The sequence below is a fragment of the Vulpes lagopus genome, chromosome 6, assembly GCF_018345385.1.
Source record: "Vulpes lagopus strain Blue_001 chromosome 6, ASM1834538v1, whole genome shotgun sequence".
In the NCBI taxonomy this organism is placed as follows: domain Eukaryota; kingdom Metazoa; phylum Chordata; class Mammalia; order Carnivora; family Canidae; genus Vulpes; species Vulpes lagopus.
Genome location: NC_054829.1, coordinates 30,399,339 through 30,421,396, shown reverse-complemented (window position 1 = coordinate 30,421,396; position 22,058 = coordinate 30,399,339). Strand labels below are relative to the sequence as shown.

General features: G+C 38.7%; 1 protein-coding gene across 3 annotated transcripts in view; it reads left to right on the top strand.

Annotated features, from left to right (window-relative positions):
• EXD2 (exonuclease 3'-5' domain containing 2) overlaps positions 1-22,058 on the top strand; it is a 63,644-nt gene that overhangs the window by 3,258 nt on the left and 38,328 nt on the right. The window contains exons 1-2 of one of the 3 annotated variants that reach the window (XM_041758945.1): positions 11,440-11,517; positions 11,839-12,227. The exons of 1 other annotated variant lie outside the window; for it this stretch is intronic. In XM_041758945.1, coding sequence (XP_041614879.1) covers positions 11,880-12,227 — 348 coding nt within the window. In that variant the 5' untranslated portion in view covers positions 11,440-11,517; positions 11,839-11,879. Of the gene's footprint in view, positions 1-11,439; positions 11,518-11,838; positions 12,228-22,058 lie in introns of those variants that run through there. One more of the 3 variants, XM_041758944.1, reaches the window with a different exon arrangement.

Genomic DNA, 22,058 nt, shown 5'->3' with positions numbered 1-22,058 from the left:
CCACTGAGCAGGGAGCCTGATACTGGGCTCGATCCCAGGGTCCTGAGATTATCACCTGAGCCACCCAGGTGCCCCAGGGTTTTCTCTTATGACTGTCTTTTCTCCTATATATTCTTATGTGTTTGAGTTTTTCTTTAATTTCCCTGGATGTGTGTGAATAAGTGAATGGTGTGAGCATAATTACTGTTTTCCCAACAGTGTCACTCTGAGTATTAAATGCATTCTTGACCCATTAATCTGAAATGCCACATTTATCATTTACTACTTTCTCACACATACACAGTCAATTTCTGGACTGTCTTCTATTCTGCGGCCTAATTTTCTGTTTTGTTGGACCAATACCACAATATCTTAACGTTGAATATATGTTCTATTTTGATAAGTAGTAGGATAAATATTCCCTTATGATTATTACTGTCATTATTTTATTGAAAATTGTATACTTTATCAGCTCACATACTCATTTAAAAAACTATTTTGGGAACTAATCCTAGAATCTTTTCCAGATTTTTAGAATTAGCTTGTCAAATAATTTTTTAAGTGACTTTATCAAGATGTAATTTACATAACTCATTGTTTAACATGTACAATTCAGTGGTTTTTAGCGCATTCACAGTTGTGCAGACATCACCACAATTTAATTTTAGAACATTCTCATCGCCCCAAAAAGAAACCCCTGCCAATTAGCAGTCATTCCCCAGAATGCGAGCCCTAGGCAACCACTAATCTTTCTGCCAGTTATAGACCTGAATATTTTGTATAAATGGAATCATACAATTTGTGTTATCTCATGACAGGTTTCTTTCACTCAACATAATGTTTTTGAGTTTCATCCATGTTGTAGAATGTATCAGTACTCTTCTGTTACTGCTGAATGGCATTCTATCCTATGGTGTATTTGTTTCCTAGGGCTACAGTAACAAAATGACACAAACCGGGTGACTTAAAATAACAGAAATGTATTCTTCTCGCAGTGCTGGAGGCATTAAAGTCCAAAATCAAGGTGTCAGCAGGGCTTTGCTGTCTTGATGGCTCTAGGGGAGGGCCCTTTCGTGCCTCTTCTTAGCTTCTGGTCCTCTTCTTAGCTTCTGGTCGTTACTGGCAGTCCTTGGGATTCCTTAGCTTGCAGGTGCATAACTCCAACCTCTGCCTCGGTCTTCATATGGCTTTCTTCCCTGAGGATCTGTCTTCACATGGTGATTTTCTCCATGGGAGCCTGTTTCTGTGTCTCTTCTCCCCTTCATGGAAGGACACCATTTCTATTAGACTAAAGGCTCACATTATTTCAGTATGAACTCATTTTATTTTTTTTTTAATTTTTATTTATTTATGATAGTCACACAGGGAGAGAGAGGGAGAGAGAGAGGCAGAGACACAGGCAGAGGGAGAAGCAGGCTCCATGCACCGGGAGCCCGACCTGGGATTTGATCCCAGATCTCCAGGATTGCGCCCTGGGCCAAAGGCAGGTGCCAAACTGCTGCGCCACCCAGGGATCCCTAAACTCATTTTAACTTGATTATGTATATGTGTGTAATCAATTTTCAGTAAGACTCAATTTTTAATAAGGTCCCTTTCACAGGTACCATGGGTTAGAACTTCAATATATCTTTTTCGAGGACACAGTTCAACCTATAACCTTCTGGATACTGTACATTTTATTTATCCACTTGTCAGCTGAAGGGCATGTACATTGTTTCCACTTTGTGGCTATTATGAATAATGGCACTATGAACTTTTGTTTGGACATTTGTTTTCGTTCCTTTTGGATATATGCCTAGCAGTGGAATTGCTGGGTCATAAGGTAACCCTATGTTTAATCATTGAAGAGCTGCCAGAGTGTTTTTTCAAAGTAGCTGCAGCATTTTACATTCCCACCAGCAATGTGTGAGAGTTCTGATTTCTCCATATTATTGCTACACTTATTATCTGTCTTTTTGTTTAGAGCCATCCTAGTAGGTGTGAAGTGGTATCTCCTTGTTGTTTTGATCTGTATTTCCCAAATAGCTTTTCATGTGCTTATTGGCCATATGTATATATTCTTTGAAGAAATGTCTATTTAGATCCTTACCTGTTTTTAACTGGTTTGTCTTTTTTATTATTAAATTGTAAGAGTTCTTTATATATTTTAGATACATGGCTCTTACCAAATATATGCTTTGCAAATATTTTCTCCCATTCTGGGGTTGTCTTTTTATTCTCTTGGTGGTCAATTCATTTTTTAAAAAGTTTTTTAAAATTAAGTTTTCATTGCATTTATATGTTATTTTGAGCATTTCTGTAAAACAATCTTCTCTTCATTAAAAAAAATAGAGTAATTATAGTACCTCTTTCAGAAGGTTGTTGAAAGGATTGTAATGTGTACATGATTGGATATAATGTAAGGTACCTGGCACATGCTACGTGCTCTGTATATGATAGCTGTGATAATATATCTCTGCTCTTCCAGTCTTCTTTTTTTTAATTTTTATTTATGATAGTCACAGAGAGAGAGAGAGAGAGGCAGAGACACAGGCAGAGGGAGAAGCAGGCTCCATGCACCGGGAGCCCGATGTGGGATTCGATCCCGGGTCTCCAGGATTGCGCCCTGGGCCAAAGGCAGGCGCCAAACCGCTGCGCCACCCAGGGATCCCTCTTCCAGTCTTCTATATCTTCAGTAAATTTTTCTATTTTTATTCATATCAATCTTGCACATTTCTTTTTGGGTTTATACCTAGGCTTATGTGTGTGTCTATATGGTTATTGTTTTGCGTGTGGTTTTTAAAAAGTATATATTGCTATTTTGGGATTTTCATCATATTTTTATAATGGTTTTGGAAAGCTATTGATTTTATATTCATCAAACTTTCAAAATAAATTGTAAAAGTTATGCTTTGTTTACTTATCCAGGTGAGTTCATTGTAGCCATTCTGTTAGGAACCGTGGTTTTTTTGTTTTTTCTTTTTTTAATGTAAGAGCTACACCCAATGCTGGGCTTCATCTCATGATCCTGAGAGTCTTGTGCTCTGGTTACTAAGCCAGCCAGGTGCCTCACACACACACACCACCCCCACCCCCACCACCCCGCCCCCTCCCCACACACACCTGGTTCTTTTTCATTCTGCCTTCTTCCACCCTGATTTGGATCTTCCTTTCCAGGCTCTAGTATTGTGAGTCTTCCAACAGATCTTCCTGTCTCTTGCCTTACTCTCCTCTAGTCTAGCACCCACATAGCTGCCACGGTAGTCTTTGAAATTTGAGTCTGATCCTAGCACTTCACTTGTAAGTCTATTACTGGCTCGCCATTACCTATAAGGTTTTATCCTGTAAGGTACTCTAAGGCCTCTCATGACTCACCCTAGATCTGCTCATTCCAGCACCATCTGTCTTTTGTTTTCTTGTATTCACATTTTGCTTTAGCACATCACTGTCCAATAGAAATATAATGTGAGCCCCATCAATAGTTTTCTAATAGCCACATTAAAAATCTAAAAAGAGGGGCAAAAAAATAAAAAATAAATAAATAAATAAATAAATAAATAAAAATAAAAATTGGGGCACCTGAGTGGCTCAGCTGGTTAAGTGTCTGACTCTTGGTTTCTGCTCAGGTCAATGATCTCAGGGCAAGAGATCGACCAAGCCCCGTGTTGGGCTCTGCGCTCAGTGGGGAGTTGGCTCTCTTCCTCTGCTCCTCCCCACTCTCCAAAATAAATAAATAAATCTTAAAAAAAAAAATATATATATATATATAAAGAATGAAGTTGAACTTAATTTTTTTTTAAAGATTTATTTATTTGAAAGAGAGAGCATGAGCAGGGTGAGGGGCAGAGAGAGAAGCAGGCTCTCTGCTGAGCAGGGAGCCTGATGCGGGACTTGATTCCGGGACTCCAGGATCATGACCTCAGCCAAAGGCAGATACTCAACCAACTGAGCCACCCAGGTGCCCCAGGTGAACTTAATTTTAATAACATGTTTTATTTAACCCAGTATATTCAAATATTATTTCAACATAGATATAAGAAGGCAATGTGGAATTCATATAAATAGAAAGTGTAATAGAGGTTACTAAGAGTTGTGGGGATGGAATGGGAAGTTATTGTTTGATGTCTATAGACTTTGTGTTTGGGATCATGAAGAAGTTCTGGAAATGAATAGTGGTGTGCAATATTGTGAATGTAGTTAATGCCACTGAATCATACACTAAAAAAGGTTAAAATGGTAAAATTTGTGTTGTATGTATTTTACTAAAATAAAAAAGGTCCACCTCAAAAAGCTGATACGGAAATTTTCAATGAGATACTTCTACATTAGAAAAAAAAAAAAGAGATACTTCTACATTTTTTTATGGTAAGTCTTCAAAATTCTGTATCTAATACTTATAGTACACTTTAAATTCGCTTGAACTTTTTCACCTGTACCGTGGTTCTTCATGCCTTTTGTGTCGTTGTCCATGTTGTTCCCTGTGCTAGGAGTGCCATCTGCCCACTGCCTGTGCACCAGGGGGACTCAGGCTCACTTCTCAGCCCCAGCGCCAGTCTCCCATACCCTCCTCAAGTGTTTGTGTTAGCTCCCTGGGCTCCTTCCTCTCTGCTATCCCTGTGCTGTGTGGTGTTCTCTCCCTTCATTGCAACCTGTTCTCCAGGTATTTCTCCTTTTCTAAATCCTGAATTTTTGAAAGCAGATTGTGCCTTTCAATCCTTTTTGCCTAGAATCCAATGCAACGTCTGGCTTATTGAGAGTGCTGCATACATGTTTGCTGAATGAACCCTTTGGCTGGAAAAACACCCACACAATAACATCTCCATGTAAAAATGAATTAATGCCTTTTATTCTCCTCATGTGGAGGTACCCTGCTTGCTCTTTTGGTTTCCCTGTGAGGCCCTTCTTCTACGTGGGCCACACAGGACAAAGAATAACTTAGGAACCATACCATATGCCTGGGAAGTCTGGATCTGAGAGAGCCCTTTTCAGTGGAAGCAAATCAATAATACTTCATTTTTAAAACTTTTTCTACTTCAATATCACTTTAATGTTATGAAATATGGAGAGGGGCACCTGGGTGGCTCAGCGGCTGAGCGTCTGCCTTTGGCTCAGGTCTTGATCCTGGGGTCCTGGAATCAAGTCCTGCCTCAGGGTCCTCATAGGGAGCCTGCTTCTTCCTCTATGTCTCTACCTCTCTCTCTCTAGGTCTCATGAATGAATAAAAAATAAAATAAAATAAAATAAAATAAAAACCTTAAAAAAATGAGTGTGAAATGCAAAAATAAATGTAAAAAAATGAATAAAAACACATGTGAGAAGATGTTATTTTCTTTGAAAACAAAAATTCACTTATCTATGCAAAATGATGTTTAAGCTGAGAGGGAATACACAATCAAGATGCAAATTGGGCTCAAAGGATGAAACATTTGACTGAAACAAGACAAAATTTCAAAGAAATGTAAAGCTTTGGATTTAAGTGAAAATATAAATTATAAATATATAAAATGGGGACTTAATTTGGTATCAGTGAATTTTAATTTACCACAAGCTTTATAAGACCCACTGTTGGGTTTCTTCTAATTAAAAACAAGTCATTTCACACAGCATTAATAAAATCTAGGGTCTAGACACTAGGAAGTAGTAGTACTGGTGTCCACACCAAGTGGATCCTGTCTCAAGTATTGAATACCTACCTGGGTGCCACATTTTAAGAGCTAAGTTGACAAATTTGGAGATGTTCAGAAGGACCTGCCCTCAATGGTGACCCTTCCAGCCCTCAGGAAGGCTGCTTGGATTATGAACAATGTTCTGAGGGGAGCCATAACAGCTGTCTGAACATATTTCACAGGCTTTCAGGAGGGAGCACACACTGTTGTCATTTCAGGGGCCAGACTGAACATCAAAGAGAGGAATTTCTGGGGTGTCTGAGTGCCTCAGTCAATTAAGTGCCCTACTCCTGATTTCAGCTCACATCATGATCTCAGGGTTGTGAGACTGAGCCTCACGTCCAGCTCCACACTGGGTTTGGAGCCTGCTTGAGATTTTCTCTCTCCATCTGTTTGCTCCTCCTCCCCTAAAAAACAAACAAACAAAAACCCTAAACTAAAAAGTGAGCAATTTCTAAGTAGGGAACTTCTGTAGAATACAAGGACTTTTCAACATAAGGTAATGAAGTCTGTTCTAGAAGTATTCAGGTAGAGACCAGGTCGTGATGTTAGGATTACCATGGTAAGGATTCTTAACTTGTGCAGGAGCTGAATTTGTCTCCTGAATTTTCACTCTATGATTCTTTGTTTTCCTTTAATAGGAATTCTGTGGTTTATAGAGCCCAATAGTGTAAGAGCTAGCATTTATTGAACTCTAATATGTTAGCCAGTTATGCTTAAGTCAGGTATATCAATCACCTACTTAAGGTAAGGTGATACTTAATCACCTTAAGTAGGGTGATTGATACACCTGACTTAAGCCTCACAGGAGTCCTATGTTGTAGGTACTATCTTTCTCATTTTACCAATGAGGAAGTGGAGACTTAGAAAGGATCAGTGAATTGCCCAACTTATATAGCTAACCGGATTTAGGGGCTGGATTTGAACTAAGGTATTTGACTCTAGGGGCCTCGTCTTTTTTTTTTTTTTTTTAATTTTTATTTATTTATGATAGTCAGCAGGCTCCATGCACCGGGAGCCCAACGTGGGATTTGATCCCGGGTCTCCAGGATCATGCCCTGGGCCAAAGGCAGGCGCTAAACTGCTTGCTGCGCCACCCAGGGATCCCTAGGGGCCTCGTCTTTATCCTCTACCTTATGCTGCTCCTTGAACACCTTAACATATTTGTTTAATTCATCGAAATGTGATTTATTTCAGGAATATAATCACATCTTAAGTGTTAAGTGGGATATTTATATTGTCTATCTCTAAAAAGCATCAATTAAAAAAAAACGAGTACTTTTCTAATTATCAAGAGATACACATACTTGCATGAAATTTGATAAATCAAAACTATAATCCTACTACCATTAGGTAACTACTGCTATTGGTTTAATGTTCAATTACTGTGTACAGTTTTATTTTTTTAAAGATTTTATTTATTTATTCATGAGAGACAGAGAGGCACAGACATAGGCAGAGGGAGAAGCAGGCTCCATGCAGGGAGACTGACATGGGACTCGATCCTGGGTCTCCAGGATCACACCTTGGGCTGAAGGTGGCCCTAAACCACTGAGCCACCTGGGCTGCCCCTGTGTACAGTTTTAAAAAGTAAATTAAAATAGATTGTTTCAGACATGGGAGATGGTGAGGCACCAAAGGCTTTAGATTCCATAGCAAACCTTGAGAGAGATGTCTTTGTTTGGGCTGCTAAAGTAGAATATCACAGCTTGGGTGGATCACAAAAAAAGAGCCATTTATTTCTCACAGTTCTTGAGGCTTGAAGTCCAGGATCAGGGTGCCAGCATGGTTAGGTCCTGATGAGAGCCCTCTTCCACAAGGCAGACTGCTGACTTCTCATTGTATCTTCACATGGCAGGGATGAGAGGCAGGCAAGCTTTTATAAGGGTACTAATCCCGTCCACAGGGGTTCCACCCTCATGACTTCACTTAATCACCTTTCAGAGGCTCCACCTCCTAATACCATCACATTGGGAGATAGAATTTCAACATATGAACTTTAGAGGGACACAAACTTTAAGTTTGTAAAACAAAATTTTATTTTTCTCACTTCTGGCCCAGTATTGAACCATACTGCTTCTTTATAGCATCAAGGCTCAGTTAAGGGGAAAATTTTTTTTTTCATTGAAATAAACAGATTGAAGTAGAGACATTTATCATAAAATAGAACACCTTGAATTGAGTTTTATTCATTCAATGAATATTTATTATTATCAAATATTCAATATTGTTATCAGCTCTGTGCTAGTTACTGGGGATATATATATATGTGTATATATATACTATATATGTGTGTATATATATATATACATATAAACTGTATATATGTATATACTGTATATATGTGTGTGTGTATATATATATATATATATATACACACACACACACACACACACACATATATATATATATATATATATGCTGTTGAAACCAGGTAAGGTCCCTGTTTTCATGGAGTTTACAATCTATTGTGAAAGACAGACGATGAGTACGCCAACAGTTATTCATCAGTCAGACCAATGGGAAAAATTCGGAAATATCACTGGATTTTTTTTAATATAGCTGAATTTTGACAAATGTGTACACCTGTGTAATCCAAGCGTCTATCAAGACATGGAATGTGAAAAAAAAACAGACATGGAATGTTACACAATTCTAGAAACCTCCCTCTTGGCTGAAATGCTCTTCCCTATAATTTTTCATGACTGGCTCTTTGATACTCAGTGCTCAGCTTAAATCTCTCTTCCCTGTCACCTACCATCACTCACCAGAGGCAACTATTGTTCAGATCTTCTTCTATTTTTTTAAATAAAATTTTATGTATTTATTCACAAGAGGCACCAGAGAGAGAGAGAGAGAGGTAGAGACATAAGCAGGCAGAGGAAGAAGCAGGCTCCCCACAAGGAGCACAATGTGGAACTTGGTCCTGAACCCCAGGATCATGCCCTGAGCTGAAGGCAGACGCTCAACCACTGAGCCACCCAGGAGTCCCTGTTCAGATCTTTTTCTACCATAGACTGATTTTAGTTGTTCTGGAACTTCATATAAATACAACATACAGTATCTCTTTTGTATTTGGCTTCTTTCATTCAGCCTAATATTATTTAAGATTCATGCATATATCAGTAATTCTTTTTATTTTTGCTAAGTAGTATCTCATTGTATGGATAACAACTGGACTGTTTCTGGGGTTTGGCTATTACAAACATTATTATACAAGTCTTTTTTGTAGATAGATTTAATTTATCCAGCTTGGGACTCAGAGAACTATACTAAATCCATGTTCTCCGTCTTCCAACTCTTCATTACATGGATGTTGAGTTTCTCAACTATCTTCCATGTCTCTGTTATGTTTTCTACATCTTTCTCTCTGTGCTACATTCTGTGTGAGTTCTTCAGATTTATCTTCAATTCCCTAACTCTCTCTCTTCTCTCTCTGATCCAGGATTTAACCTTTCTTTTTTTTTCTTTTTTTTTTTTTTAAGATTTTATTTATTTATTCATAGACACACAGAGAGAGAGTCAGAGACACAGGCAGAGGGAGAGGGAGAAGCAGGCTCCATGCAGGGAGCCCGATGTGGGACTCGATCCCAGGTCTCCAGGATCACACCCCGGGCTGCAGGCGGCGCCAAACCGCTGCGCCACCGGGGCTGCCCCAGGATTTAACCTTTCTATTAAGTATCAAACTTTTAAAAATTTTAACAAATATTTTTCATTTCTAGAATTGCTACTTTTTGTTTGTTCCTCTTCCTGTTTCAGATTTTATTTTCCTTAATTTCCCTGAGTGTTATTATTTTAAAGTTCCTTTCAGATCTCAGATATGGTTTTTTGTTTGTTTGTTTGGTTGGTTGGTTCTTCTGTGAACTGTTTTTATTGGATTTTTGGATTTTGGTTTTGTGTTTATTCATTTATGAGTGCTCCTCTAGGGACTGATCTTCTATGGAAGTCCTGCATGTTTGAAACGGACAGACAGACACAGTCCAACAGAATTCACCAAGTCTAACCATTTTAGTTTCTTGGCTTAGGGTTTTCTTTTGTGAGGATAATGTGAACTTGGGCCCTGTACTTCTTCACAATGCAGGCTTGAGAGTCTGCCTTCCCATGAGGAGCTCCGCTCATACTTTCAGCCTTGGGCAGGTGGCTTGCCTGGACAGTAGTGGGTGAACACTTTCAGGTTCCTGTTCCTAGACAGGGTAGCATTCTCCTGGGTCCCAGCTGTGCCCTGGGCTTGTGGCCTAGACTTCTGGTCATGGGCTGGCAATATACTCCAGCACTGGGGCTAGTATGAGTTCTGGTCTCTGCCCAGCTATATCTCCCACACACTGTGGGTTCTCTGCTTCCATTTCTGGCACCTAATGATTACCTTTTCTTTTTTGAGTTTAACTCTATGTTATACTTTTGTCTTTTTTGTGTCTCCCTCCCCCCTCCCCCACCGCTTTGTATTGTTTCCAATGGGAAAGGGAGGGTTTTGTGTTTGTTTGTTTGTTTGTTTTGAGAGCACATAAGCACAAGCAAGGGGGGCAGAGAGAGAGGGAGAAGCAGACTCTCCACTGAGCAGGGAGCCTGATGCAGGGCTTGATTCCAGGGCCCTGGGATCATGACCCAAGATGAAGGCATATGCTTAGCTGGCTGAGCTACCCAGGTGACCTGGTCTTTTTTTTTTTTAAGCACCTTCTCATTATTTTAATTAGAAATTTGTGCAGAGGGTAGCCCCGGTGGCGCAGCAGTTTAGCGCCGCCTGCAGCCCAGGGCATGATCCTGGAGACCCTGGATCGAGTCCCATGTCAGGCTCTCTGCCAGTGTCTCTGCCTCTCTCTCTCTCTCTCTGCATCTCTACGAATAAATAAATAAAATCTTTAAAAAAAAAATGTGTGCAGATTCTTTTTTAAAAAATTTATTTACTTATTCATGAGAGACACAGAGAGAAGGCAGAGATACGTAGGCAAAGGGAAAAGCAGGCTCCTCCCAGGGAACCCGATGTAGGACTCGATCAGAACTCTGGGATCACGCCCTGAGCCAAAGGCAGACGCTCAACTGCTGAGCCACCCAGGCATCCCCAGATTCTTTAATCTCATTAAGCCTTCAGTAAAAGTACTGGAGAAAGTACACATGAGTACTTAGCACAGTTTCTTAAATATTTTTTAAAACAACACAGCCATTTTATTGTTTTCATTAGCAGTGTAATAATTGTTGTGATTTTATTTTTCATCCCCAGTGCCAATATCTCTGTAGGCATGATTATAGGCCAGGGTTGTTGTAAATATTAAATGATTTAAAAATAATTGTTACTTTGAAATTTTGAAAAATGATAAAAATAGTACACATTCAATAGGAAACTCTCAGCCCTAGAGAAGTGTAGGCACAGTCTAGCAGATCACTGTTTCTTTGGGCATTATAGATTTTAGGCCAGTGCCCACAGACAGGTAGCACAGAGCCCAGAGTGTTTTTGTTTGGCTGGCACAGTGTTTTAAAAACTGTAGATTTGTTGCTGACACTTAAAAATAGTGACATTTCACATAAAATTTAGATATCTGACTTTTGTTGAATAATGGAGTTATCTGACTGCTTCCCAAACAATATTAATCACCTTGTGTTAAATGGTGTTTGTCCCATGATTGCTCTCTATGACTGAGGCCAAGGGCTGCTTCCCATTTATTGTTATACGTTTTTCTGTTGTTAGTTAAGTAGTACAGAAATAATACTATATAACCATTTCTCTGTCAAAAATAGGAAAACAAAAGATAGATGGTGGAGAAAATCACATGTGATAAGAAAAATGGAAGAAAGACTATTTTGTGGGGTTTCCCTGACTAAAGCATTCTACCATTCTTATTTTTTTTTAATTGTATAAACTAAATGAACATCAAACTGATCACACAGTGGTCACCTAAGGGTAAGAGGATTATAATTCATTTTGATTTTTCAAATTCTGTGCGAGTGTGTATATGTTCAGACACTCTGCTATCCCATGATTAAGTGAGCGCTGGGCAGCTAGTAGAGGGTAGAGGGGTTTTCTCGGGTGAGAATGAAGATAGAGATGGAGTACAGAATGTACAAAAGTGAGGAAAATAAATATCCCTCTCTGGAAATCTGTAGCATTTTGTCTTAGTTTGTGGACTGGTAGATTATGAGTGGAGCACTTTTTAGAGGAAAACATGTTTCCATCTGGGTTTGAATTCTATATGTAAATATATTGTTGCCACTTGTTTTGCAGATTGTGGGATTAGTGATATGCTTTCCTAAACAGCACAAAAAATGTTGAAGATGTCTAGATACTTAATGGCTTTGACAATGACCACCCTCGTCGGTGTGGCCGTGGGAGGGTTTGTCCTATGGAAAGGCATCCAGCGGCGGCGGAGGAGTAAAGCGAGCCTTGACGCTGGGCAGCAGTGGCGTTGGCAGCAGCAAGCACCCGGTGGGAGACAGCTGCCCCCTCCAGAGGAGGACCAGCTGCGCCCCAGTGCCCCCAGAGCCTCATGGGAGGAGAGGATCCTCGGAGCAAAGGTGGTGACTGTGTCTCAGGAGGCCGAGTGGGATCAAATCGAGCCCTTGCTTAGGAGTGAGTTAGAAGATTTTCCAGTACTTGGAATCGACTGTGAGTGGGTAAGTTAAAAGCAAAAATAAAATGTGTAAATCTTTTCTGCTTTTCTAACTCGGGACCTTGAATAGTCAAGTAGAGAATAAGATTAAAGGAGAATTAGCTTGTTCTCAACTAGCTCACAAATAGAATTTGGCAGAAGGAGAAGCTGCTTCTCTTCTCAGGACAGGGGAGAGCTTATGATCATGAGTTCTAGAGTGGCACAGATCTGTACAAGTTCCATTTTGACCACTTATCATTCTTTGAACTTGGACAACCTACTTACCCTCTCAGTCTCAGTGAATTTGTGTCCAATAGGGATGTAATGGTCTCTCCCTCCCAGGGCTTTTCAAAGGATTCAAATGGACAAGCCCTATAAAGGGTTCATGATGATTTTCACATATAGTAAGTGCTCATTAAATATTAACTACTATTAATATTTTTTTACTATTAATATTTTTAATAGTATTTTCATAAGGATACCATGAAGTAGTAGTTAGTTGAGATAGAAATAGAAGGTAGTTAAGGAAGTCTCCTTAAATGGGAATTATTACACAAAGTAACATTTTAAGAGATAACAGTTAAAATTTGAAATACTGTTTACTTGTATCATCTTGTTTAATTTCTACAGTAATCCAATGTAGGAAGAATTATTATTTTTTTATTTTTATTTTTTAGGAAGAACTATTATTATCTTTGCTTTACACTTTACCTAAAAAGGTAACCACTTGAGCCCAGGTCTTTCTTAACCATGTGGTTAATCTATCCTTTGTTCTTTTTTTTTTTTTTAGATTTTATTTATTTATTCATGAGACACACAGAGAGAGACAGAGAGAGGCAGAGACACAGGCAGAGGGAGAAGCAGGCTCCATGCCGGAAGCCTGACATGGGACTCGATCCCAGGTCTCCAGGATCACACTCTGGGCTGAAGGCAGGAGCTAAACCACTGAGCCACCTGGGCTGCCCTCCTTTGTTCTTTCTTAAGATGTTTATTTATTTGTTTGTTTATTTTTAAAGATATTATTTGGGGCCTTGATCCCTGGGACTCCAGGATCACGCCCTGAGCTGAAGGCAAACACTCAACTGCTGAGCCACTCAGGCATCTTAAGATATTTACTTACTTACTTACTTACTTACTTATTTACTTACTTACTTACTTATTTATTTATTTATTTATTTATTTAGCTGTGAACAGGGGGGAGGGGCAGAGGGAGAGGGAGTAGGAGATTCCAAGCAGACTCTGTGACAAGTACATGAAGCTCAACATGGGATTTAGTCTCACAAACCTGAGATCATGATCTAAGCCAAAATCAAGGGTCCAGCACTTAGCTGACTGAGCCTCCTAGGCACCCCACATCTGGTTAATTTTTCTAATAACTTCTCCTTTGAGAGAGTTGTTACATAGTAGTTAGGAGGAGCCTATGGTGCATCTATTCTTCCTCTGTCATTCTGATTCACAGAGTGAACTTTAATCTCCTTGAAACAGAAGATAGTATAAAATAAATAAATTATAGTTATCATTTCTTACTGATTCAGTAGAATGCCTTGCCAGGATTCTCTGATGTATGTCTTCTGGATATCTAGGATTTGGCCTAGAGCCAAGACATGGAATCAGAAGAGACTCTAAGCAGAATACTGCTGGAAAATCAGATCACAGCATGGTAGGAGGCCTAGCCTGTGCCAGTGAGGTAATGACCAAAGAACATGTGACAGCATGGGCAAGGTTTAGTAGTCACACAAGACCTCATACGTTGGCTACTGGAGGGTACATTGTATTCGCAGTAATAGTAGTTGTTTCTACCAATGACCATGGGCAATCAGGAAAGGATTAGACTTCTGCTATATTCTGTATAAGAAATTAAATCATTTTAGAAAGATTTACACCAACAATAATAGAAGGAACCATTGCTAAACAGTGAGCTTTAGTAGATGAAGAGAGTTCACTTTTGCCATTTTCTAACTAAATAAAGTATAAGTGCAGCAACAGGGTAGTCTGAAGTGACTAGTTAGTGATAGCATTGTTTAATTACTGTAGCAGAGGCATGGATAAGTTAAAGTGACAAATAATCCCAAAATCTACTTCATTTTGGCTTTGGGTAAATATTGAACTCTTGCTGGAGGCCACATCTCCTTCAGGCATGATTCCTTTTCCCTGATTGCAGCCACAGAAAAGCTTTAGGAAAAAAATCATCCATTCCTTTTTCTCTCCATTCTTCCATTTCTTTTCTTTTTTTCTTTTAGAGATGGGAGGGGCAGAGGGAGAGGGAGAAATAGACTCCCCACTGAGCAGGGAGCTGATGCGGGACTCCATCTCACAGCCCTGAGATCATGATCTGAGCCAAAAATCAAGATTCGGACACCTAACCAACTGCCCCACCTAGGCACCCCTCTCTTTTATATTTAACATATTGGTGTGTCCCTGCATTCATTCTCCACAGTTTCTTTAGGTCTCTTTTACAGTCCCCTTTTTCTTTATTTAGTTTTATCTAATCTGTTTAACTTGCCCCTTAAGTCTTTTTTTTTTAACCTTTTTTTGGTGAAATAAGACACATCAAGAAAAGTGCATGAAACAAAAATAGCTAAATGATTTATCTGAAGAAAACAGCTGTGTAACTAGAAACTAGGTCAGGAAATGGAAGATTGCTAGTACCCCAGGAGCTCCCCTTATAAGCCCTTATAATCATTGTCCCCCAAAGGGTTATCATTAAACTGATTTCATAGTATTCACATTCTTGTTTTTATTTATACTTTTATTACTTAAGCATGTATCCCTAAGTACTGTAATTTGGATTTGCTGGCTTTTAAAATTTAATATATGTGAAATGGTCGAGTTATTTTGTCTCTGTCTTCTTTTGCTCAACATTATGTTTGTGAGATTTGCCTATGGTGTGTGTGACTGTGATTTTTTGCATATAGTAATCCATTATATAAAAATATCATGATTTATTAATCCATTCTAATATTGATGGATATTTGGGTTGTTTGTGGTTTGGGGCACTTACAAAGAATGTTGCAGTGAACATATGCACTCATTATTATTTGGCATATGCATCTATGAGTGGAGTCCTGGATCATAGAATTGTGTGTATATGGATAATGCCAAGCTATTTGCCAAGGTGGTTTTCACTAGTGTACCCTCCAATTAGTATTGTATGGAACCATTGTTCCAGTTGTTTTCAGAAGTGGTTCTACTGATTTAACCTCTCACCAAGACTATATGAAAATTGTCTTTGTCATATATCTTGTCAATATTTGATACTGTCAGATTTTTATTTATTTTTTATTTTTATGTATTTTTTGTAATGTCAGTTTTAAAATATCAACCATTCCCATGAGTATGTAGTAATATTTCATTGTGATTTTATTTTTTTAAAGATTCTATTTATTTATTCATGAAAGACACACAAAGAGAGAGAGAGGCAGAGACATAGAACAGGGAGAAGCCAGCTCCCTGTGGGGAGCCTGATACAGGACTTGATCCCAGGACCCCAGGATCACACCCTGAGCCGGAGGCAGATGCTTAGGCAAATGCTAAGCCACCTAGATGTCCCTCATTGTGGTTTAATTTTCATATCCTGATTACTAATGAGATTAAGCATCTTTTCAAAAAATTTTTTTAATCCAATATATTTAGTTATACCATCTTGCATTTTTTAAAAGATTTTGTTTATTTATTTATGACAGACAGAGAGAGAGAGAGGCAGAGACACAGGCAGAGGGAGAAGCAGGCTCCACACAAGGAGCCCAATATGGGACCTGATCCTGGGAGTCCGGGATCACGCCCTGAGCAGAAGGCAGATGCTCAACTGCTGAGCCACCCAGGCATCCCTACCATTTTCCATTAAAAAAAATTTTTTTTTGGAAATTTTTATTTAGATTCCAGTTAGTTAACATACAGTATAATATTAGTTTCAGGAGTGTAATACAGTGATTTAACACTTCCATTTAACACCCGGTGCTCATCACAAATGTGCTTGTTAATCCCTATCACCTATTTAACTCATTCAACCCACCTCTCCCCTCGTAAACATCTGGTTTTCTACAGTTAAGAGTTAAGGGTTCTTTATATATTTAGGTTACTAACCCTTTATCAAATATCTTCTGCCACTCAGTAGGTTGTCTTTTAGTTTTGTTGATTGTTTTCTTCACTGTGCTAAAAAGGTTTTATTTATTTATTTTTTTGATTGAGCATCTTTTTTACATTTTATGGATCATTTAGATATCTTCTTTTATGGAGTATCTGTTCAAGTGTCTTGTCCCTTTTTCTTTGAATTGTCTTTTTCTTACCGATTTATAGGAGTTCTTTATATATTCTGGGTATGAATCCTTTGTGAGTTAAATGTTAGTACAACTAGGACAACCTAGTACAACTAGGTTTACCTTGAAAAGGTAAACATTTCCTCACTGCTCAGCCATGTCACTTCACCACAAAAACAAGTGTCTGTATAGGAATAGATCTGTTTCTGGGCTCTCTATTGATCTATTTTTCTATTGTTGCACCTATCATCACAAAATATCTTAGTGTTGTTTTATCTTAACTCCCAATATCTGGGACAGCAAGACTTGCCATCTTATTCTTTTTCCAGAATATCTTAGTCTTGGTCCTTGACATTTTCTTATTTATTTTTGCTTTTCAGGTTCTACAAAAAAAATTTTGATATATTTTTTTAAGATTATGTTTATTTATTCATGAGAGACAGAGAGAGAGAAGCAGAGACACAGGCAGAGAGAGAAGCAGGCTCCATGCTGGGAGCTTGATGTGGGACTTGATCCTGGGACTCCAGGATCACACTGCAGGCTGAAGGCAGGCGCCCAACAGCTGAGCCACTCAGGCATCCCCAACTTTTGATATTTTGATTGAAATTGTATTGCATCAGTACATCAATTTGTGGGGAATTAACTTCTTATAATATTGAGTTTTATAGTCTAAGAATATTTATATAGATCTTTAATTTCTCCTAAAAATCTATTTATAGTTTTCTACGATTTAAAAAATTGTTGTACATGAAATCTTAAAAAAATTTTGTGTTTCTGGTATAAAGAAATCCAGTTGATTTTTATATGTTTCTCTTATATTAAGGAACTTTACTAACCTCATTAATTCAAATACTTGTAGGTTTTTTGGGTTTCTGTGTACATGTACACTGTTACATCATTTGAGAAATGACAATTTTATTTATTTACAGTCCTTACACTTTTTGTTTCTTTTCCTATCTTACCGTAGTGACTAGGATCACAGTGTAGTGCTTAGTAGAAGTGATAATAGTAGGCATCCTTGACTCATTCCCTATCTCAAAATGATAGCTTTCAACATTTTCATATTGAGTACGATATCTGCCATAGGTTTGTTTGCAGATCCCTTTACCAGATTAAGTACATTAAATTCTATTCTTGATTTGTTAAGAGGGTTTTTTGTTTGTTTATGAATAGTTGTTGAATTTTACCAAGGCTTTTTCTGTGTTTTCTTTCTTTCTTTTTTCTCTGCGTTTCTTTTTAAAATTATTTTTAAAACATTTTTTTTTGAGGTGGGAGAGGGGCAGAAGGAGAGAGAGAGAAAGCATCCTCAAACAGGCACCTGGCTCAGTGCAGAGCCTGATGTGAGGCTCACTCTTACTACCATGAGATCATGACCTGAGCTGAAATCAAGAGTCTGACACTTAACCAACTGAGCCACCCTAGCGCCCTTTTTCTGTATTTCTTGAGATGACTATGTGGTTTTTTTTCTTTTTTAAAAGATTTTATTTATTCATGAGAGACGCAGAGAGAGAGGCAGAGACATAAGAAGCTCTCTAAGGGGAGCCCAATACAGGACTTGATCCTGGGACTGCGGGATCATGCCCTGAGCCAAAGGCAGATGCTCAACCGCTGAGCCACCCAGGTGTCCCTGTAGTTTTTCTTCTTTATTCTGTGGCGGTAGTGAAATACATTGATTTTTTAATTTCTGGAGTAAATTCAACTTGGTCATGATGTCTTATTCTTTTTATACGTCGCTGAATTCATTTTGCTAATGCTTTTTACAGAATTTTTTAAAAACTATGTTCATGAGTGATACTGGTTTATAATTTTCTTTTCTAGAAATGACCCTGTCCAATTTTGATAAAAAGTCATGCTGGTCTCATACAACAGGTTAAGGCTTTCCTTATTTTTGCATTCTCTGGAAGAGTTTGTATAAGATTGCCATTCTTCTTTTCTTAAATACTTCATTAGAATCTACTGGTAAAGTCATCTGGAGTATTTTTTTTTTTTTAGGGTAGTGTTTGAATTATGGATATAATTTCTTTAATAGTTCTGGAGCTATTCAAATTTCATATTTCTTTGGCCTTTTAAAAAATTGTTTAATTATAAGTAGATAATCTCTATACCCAGTGTGGAGCTCAAATTCCTGACCCCAATGGGGATCCCTGGGTGGCTCAGCGGTTTAGTGCCTGCCTTCATGCCCAAGGCGTGATCCTGGAGTCCCAGGATCGAGTCTCACATTGGGCTCCCTGCATGGATCCTGCTTCTCTCTCTCCGCCTGTGTCTCTGCCTCTCTCTCTCTCTCTCTCTGTGTCTCTCATAAATTAAGAAATAAAATCTTAAAAAAATTCATGACCCCGAGTTCAAGAGTGGCATGCTCTTCCAGCTGAGCCAGCCAGGCGCCCCATCTTCATGTCTATTTTGATTAATTATATTTTTTATCTAAAGCTGCTTTCAGAGTTTTAAATTATGGGCAAAGGCAGCCCAGGTGGCTCAGCGGTTTAGCGCCACTTCAGCCCAGGGAGACCAGGGAGACCTGGAGACCTGGGATCGAGTCCCACGTCAGGCTCCCTGCATGGAGCCTGCTTCTCCCTCTGCCTGTGTCTCTGCCTCTCTCTTTCCTCTCTGTGTATTCTCATGAATAAATAAATAAAATCTTTAAAAAAATAAATTCTGGGCATAAACTTGTTTATAATATCTTCAGACAGGTTTTCCCCCATTCTGGAGGGTATGTAGGGATGGCTCCCTTTTCATTCTTGACATCACTTATTTGTGCTTATTTGAAGCACTCATTTGTGCTTCTCTTTTTTTTCTTGATCACTCCTTCTATGCACCTATCAATTTCATTAGTCTTTTCAAAGAACGAACTTCACACTTTGTTGATCTTCCTTATTATGTTTGTGTTCTATTCATTGATTTCTGCTCTCTCTCTCTCTCTCTCTTTTTTCTGCTCACTTGGGTATAAGTTTCTGTTCTCCACTTATTCTTCAAACTACTTTAATCTGACTTCCTACTATACCATGTCACTGAAACTGATCAAGTTGATAGCTTTCTTGTTTTCTAATCCAGAAGACACTTGTTTGGACTCGTGTTATTCTAGCTCTCAAAAGCATCTGCATGGTTCCTACATAAGATATTCTTCTTGGTGTTCATGACTTCATACTCTCTTGTCTCCTAGCATACTGTTCTTTCCTCTTTTTCCTCTTCTGATTTCCCTTTTACCGTACATCTAAATACTGAAGTGACTCAAGCATGGTCTCTTCTGTATCTGCCCCAGGGACTGCAAACTCATGTGCCTGAAAGTTCCAGACAAGAAATGTAAATGAGTGATATGGAGTAATAGTTTGCATTTTTGAACAGAAGAGAGATTCTTAAATTTCATAAAGAAATAGGCTTTTTCCTTAAACACAAGGTCTCTATGATCTTTTATTTTCCTAGTTTTAATAGAGATATGGATCCTGAGAAATATTTCTATTAGAAGAATAGTGATGGGGGTGCCTGGATGACTCAGTCATTTAAGCATCTGACTTTGGCTCAGGTCATGATCTCTGGCAGGCAGGGTGGAGAGGAGGGTCCTGGGATCAAGCCCCCATGGGTGCACTTTCTCCCAAGTGTGTGCTCTCTCTCAAGTGTGCATGCTCTCTAAGTAAATAAATAAAATCTTTAAAAAAAAAAGTATATAAACACTGGTAAATGGAAAATGATAGTTGGCTTCAGTGTTGAGAAGACATTATGGTAAATTAAAGAATTCATGCCTTATGTAAATGAGGAAGCTGCTATACAGATTAAGCCAAGTGGTCCTGGATTGTCCAATTCTTTAAAGAGAAACTTTGAATATAGATTTATTTTAAAAATGTGAGCTTTACTAATTTTTAAATTTTGGTGCAAGTTTTTAAATATGTGGAGACCAAAATAATAATAATAATATTAAACATGTCTGTGGATCAGCAGATGCGTCCATGGAACACCAATTTATGTCCTCTAATCTACATTCTTCTCTTAAGTGATCTCATCTATTTTATAGCTTTCATATGCTGATGACTCTTAAAATACAGAACTCCAGGCTTTTATATCCACCTACTTGACCTCTTCCGTTCAATGTCTAATAGTCATCTCAAACCTAACATGTTCCTAACAGAACTCTTGAGTTTTTCTCTTTAAATCTGTATTATCCTTAGTCTTCTCTACCTTTAAGATGAAAATCAGGGAGACATCCTCTCCCCTAAGGGCTGACCAAAAGAAATGATGAGATTGAAAGTCAGATACAAACAAGCAGTTATGGTATGTGGAGTTTACCATAATGCAAAATATATAGAAATTCAGGGTAGTGATTACAGAAACAGGAAATAACACAGCATGCTACCAGATAGAGACAGAGGTATGGGTTTCCAAACCCCCCTGAATTACTCATGTTAATGTACAATAATGCATAAATCACTTGTACAAAATAAGGTTTCTGCCATGTTTTAGAAGCTAAAATATGCCTTTCTCTTGGGAATGTGGAGATGAAGATGTTAAATTTCTTTCTGGCCCTTGCCTCCTGCCTGATTTTTTTCTAGAGTCTCTGGCTACAGATGTCCTTGCTTAACAGGGGCAAATAATTGGTGCAAAAAAGACTGAATAAAGTGAAGGTCATTTTCTGGAATACCATTGTTCTGCAGGCCCAGGCATCAGGCCTACTGGAGGTCTACTCCCTTTTCCTTATTATTAACCCTTTTCTAGTAATACTACCTAATGCTGTATCCATCTACTTCTCTACATCTCTGCTTCCCCTACCCAAGCCTCAAGTGACTCTCATCTGGACCTTTGTAGTATCCTCCTGACTAGCCTCCCTGCTTGGATTCCTGTGCACCTACAGTCCCTCCCTCAATAGTAACCAAAGTGAACTTTTACAAGTGAAAGTCAGATCATTTCAGTCTTCTGCTTAAAACCCTTTCATTGCTTTGAATAAAACGGAGATGGCTTAATTACTTATCTGTACTTAAGGGTTTACATGCTCTGGCTTCTCAGCATCTCTGATTTGTCTCCTGTTCTCTTCCCATCTTATTTTTTTTCATCCTCTTATTATTACTTGCCAGCCTCATTAAGCCTTTATTCTGTCACTTGAAAAGGACAAGCTCATTCTTGTCTCAAAGCCATAGTCTAAATTTAACTGATACATAAACTCTACAGACTAAGGACGCTCATTAGTTAATCTGTTTAAGCCCAGAAGATTCGCGATCCTGGAGACCCGGGATCGAATCCCACGTCAGGCTCCCGGTGCATGGAGCCTGCTTCTCCCTCTGCCTATGTCTCTGCCTCTCTCTCTCTCTCTCTGTATGACTATCATAAATAAATAATAATAATTAAAAAAAAAAAAAAGGGATCCCTGGGTGGTGCAGCCGTTTGGCGCCTGGCTTTGGCCTAGGGCGCGATCCTGGAGACCCGGGATCGAATCCCACGTCAGGCTCCCGGTGCATGGAGCCTGCTTCTCCCTCTGCCTATGTCTCTGCCTCTCTCTCTCTCTCTCTGTATGACTATCATAAATAAATAATAATAATTAAAAAAAAAAAAAAGGGATCCCTGGGTGGTGCAGCCGTTTGGCGCCTGCCTTTGGCCTAGGGCGCGATCCTGGAGACCCG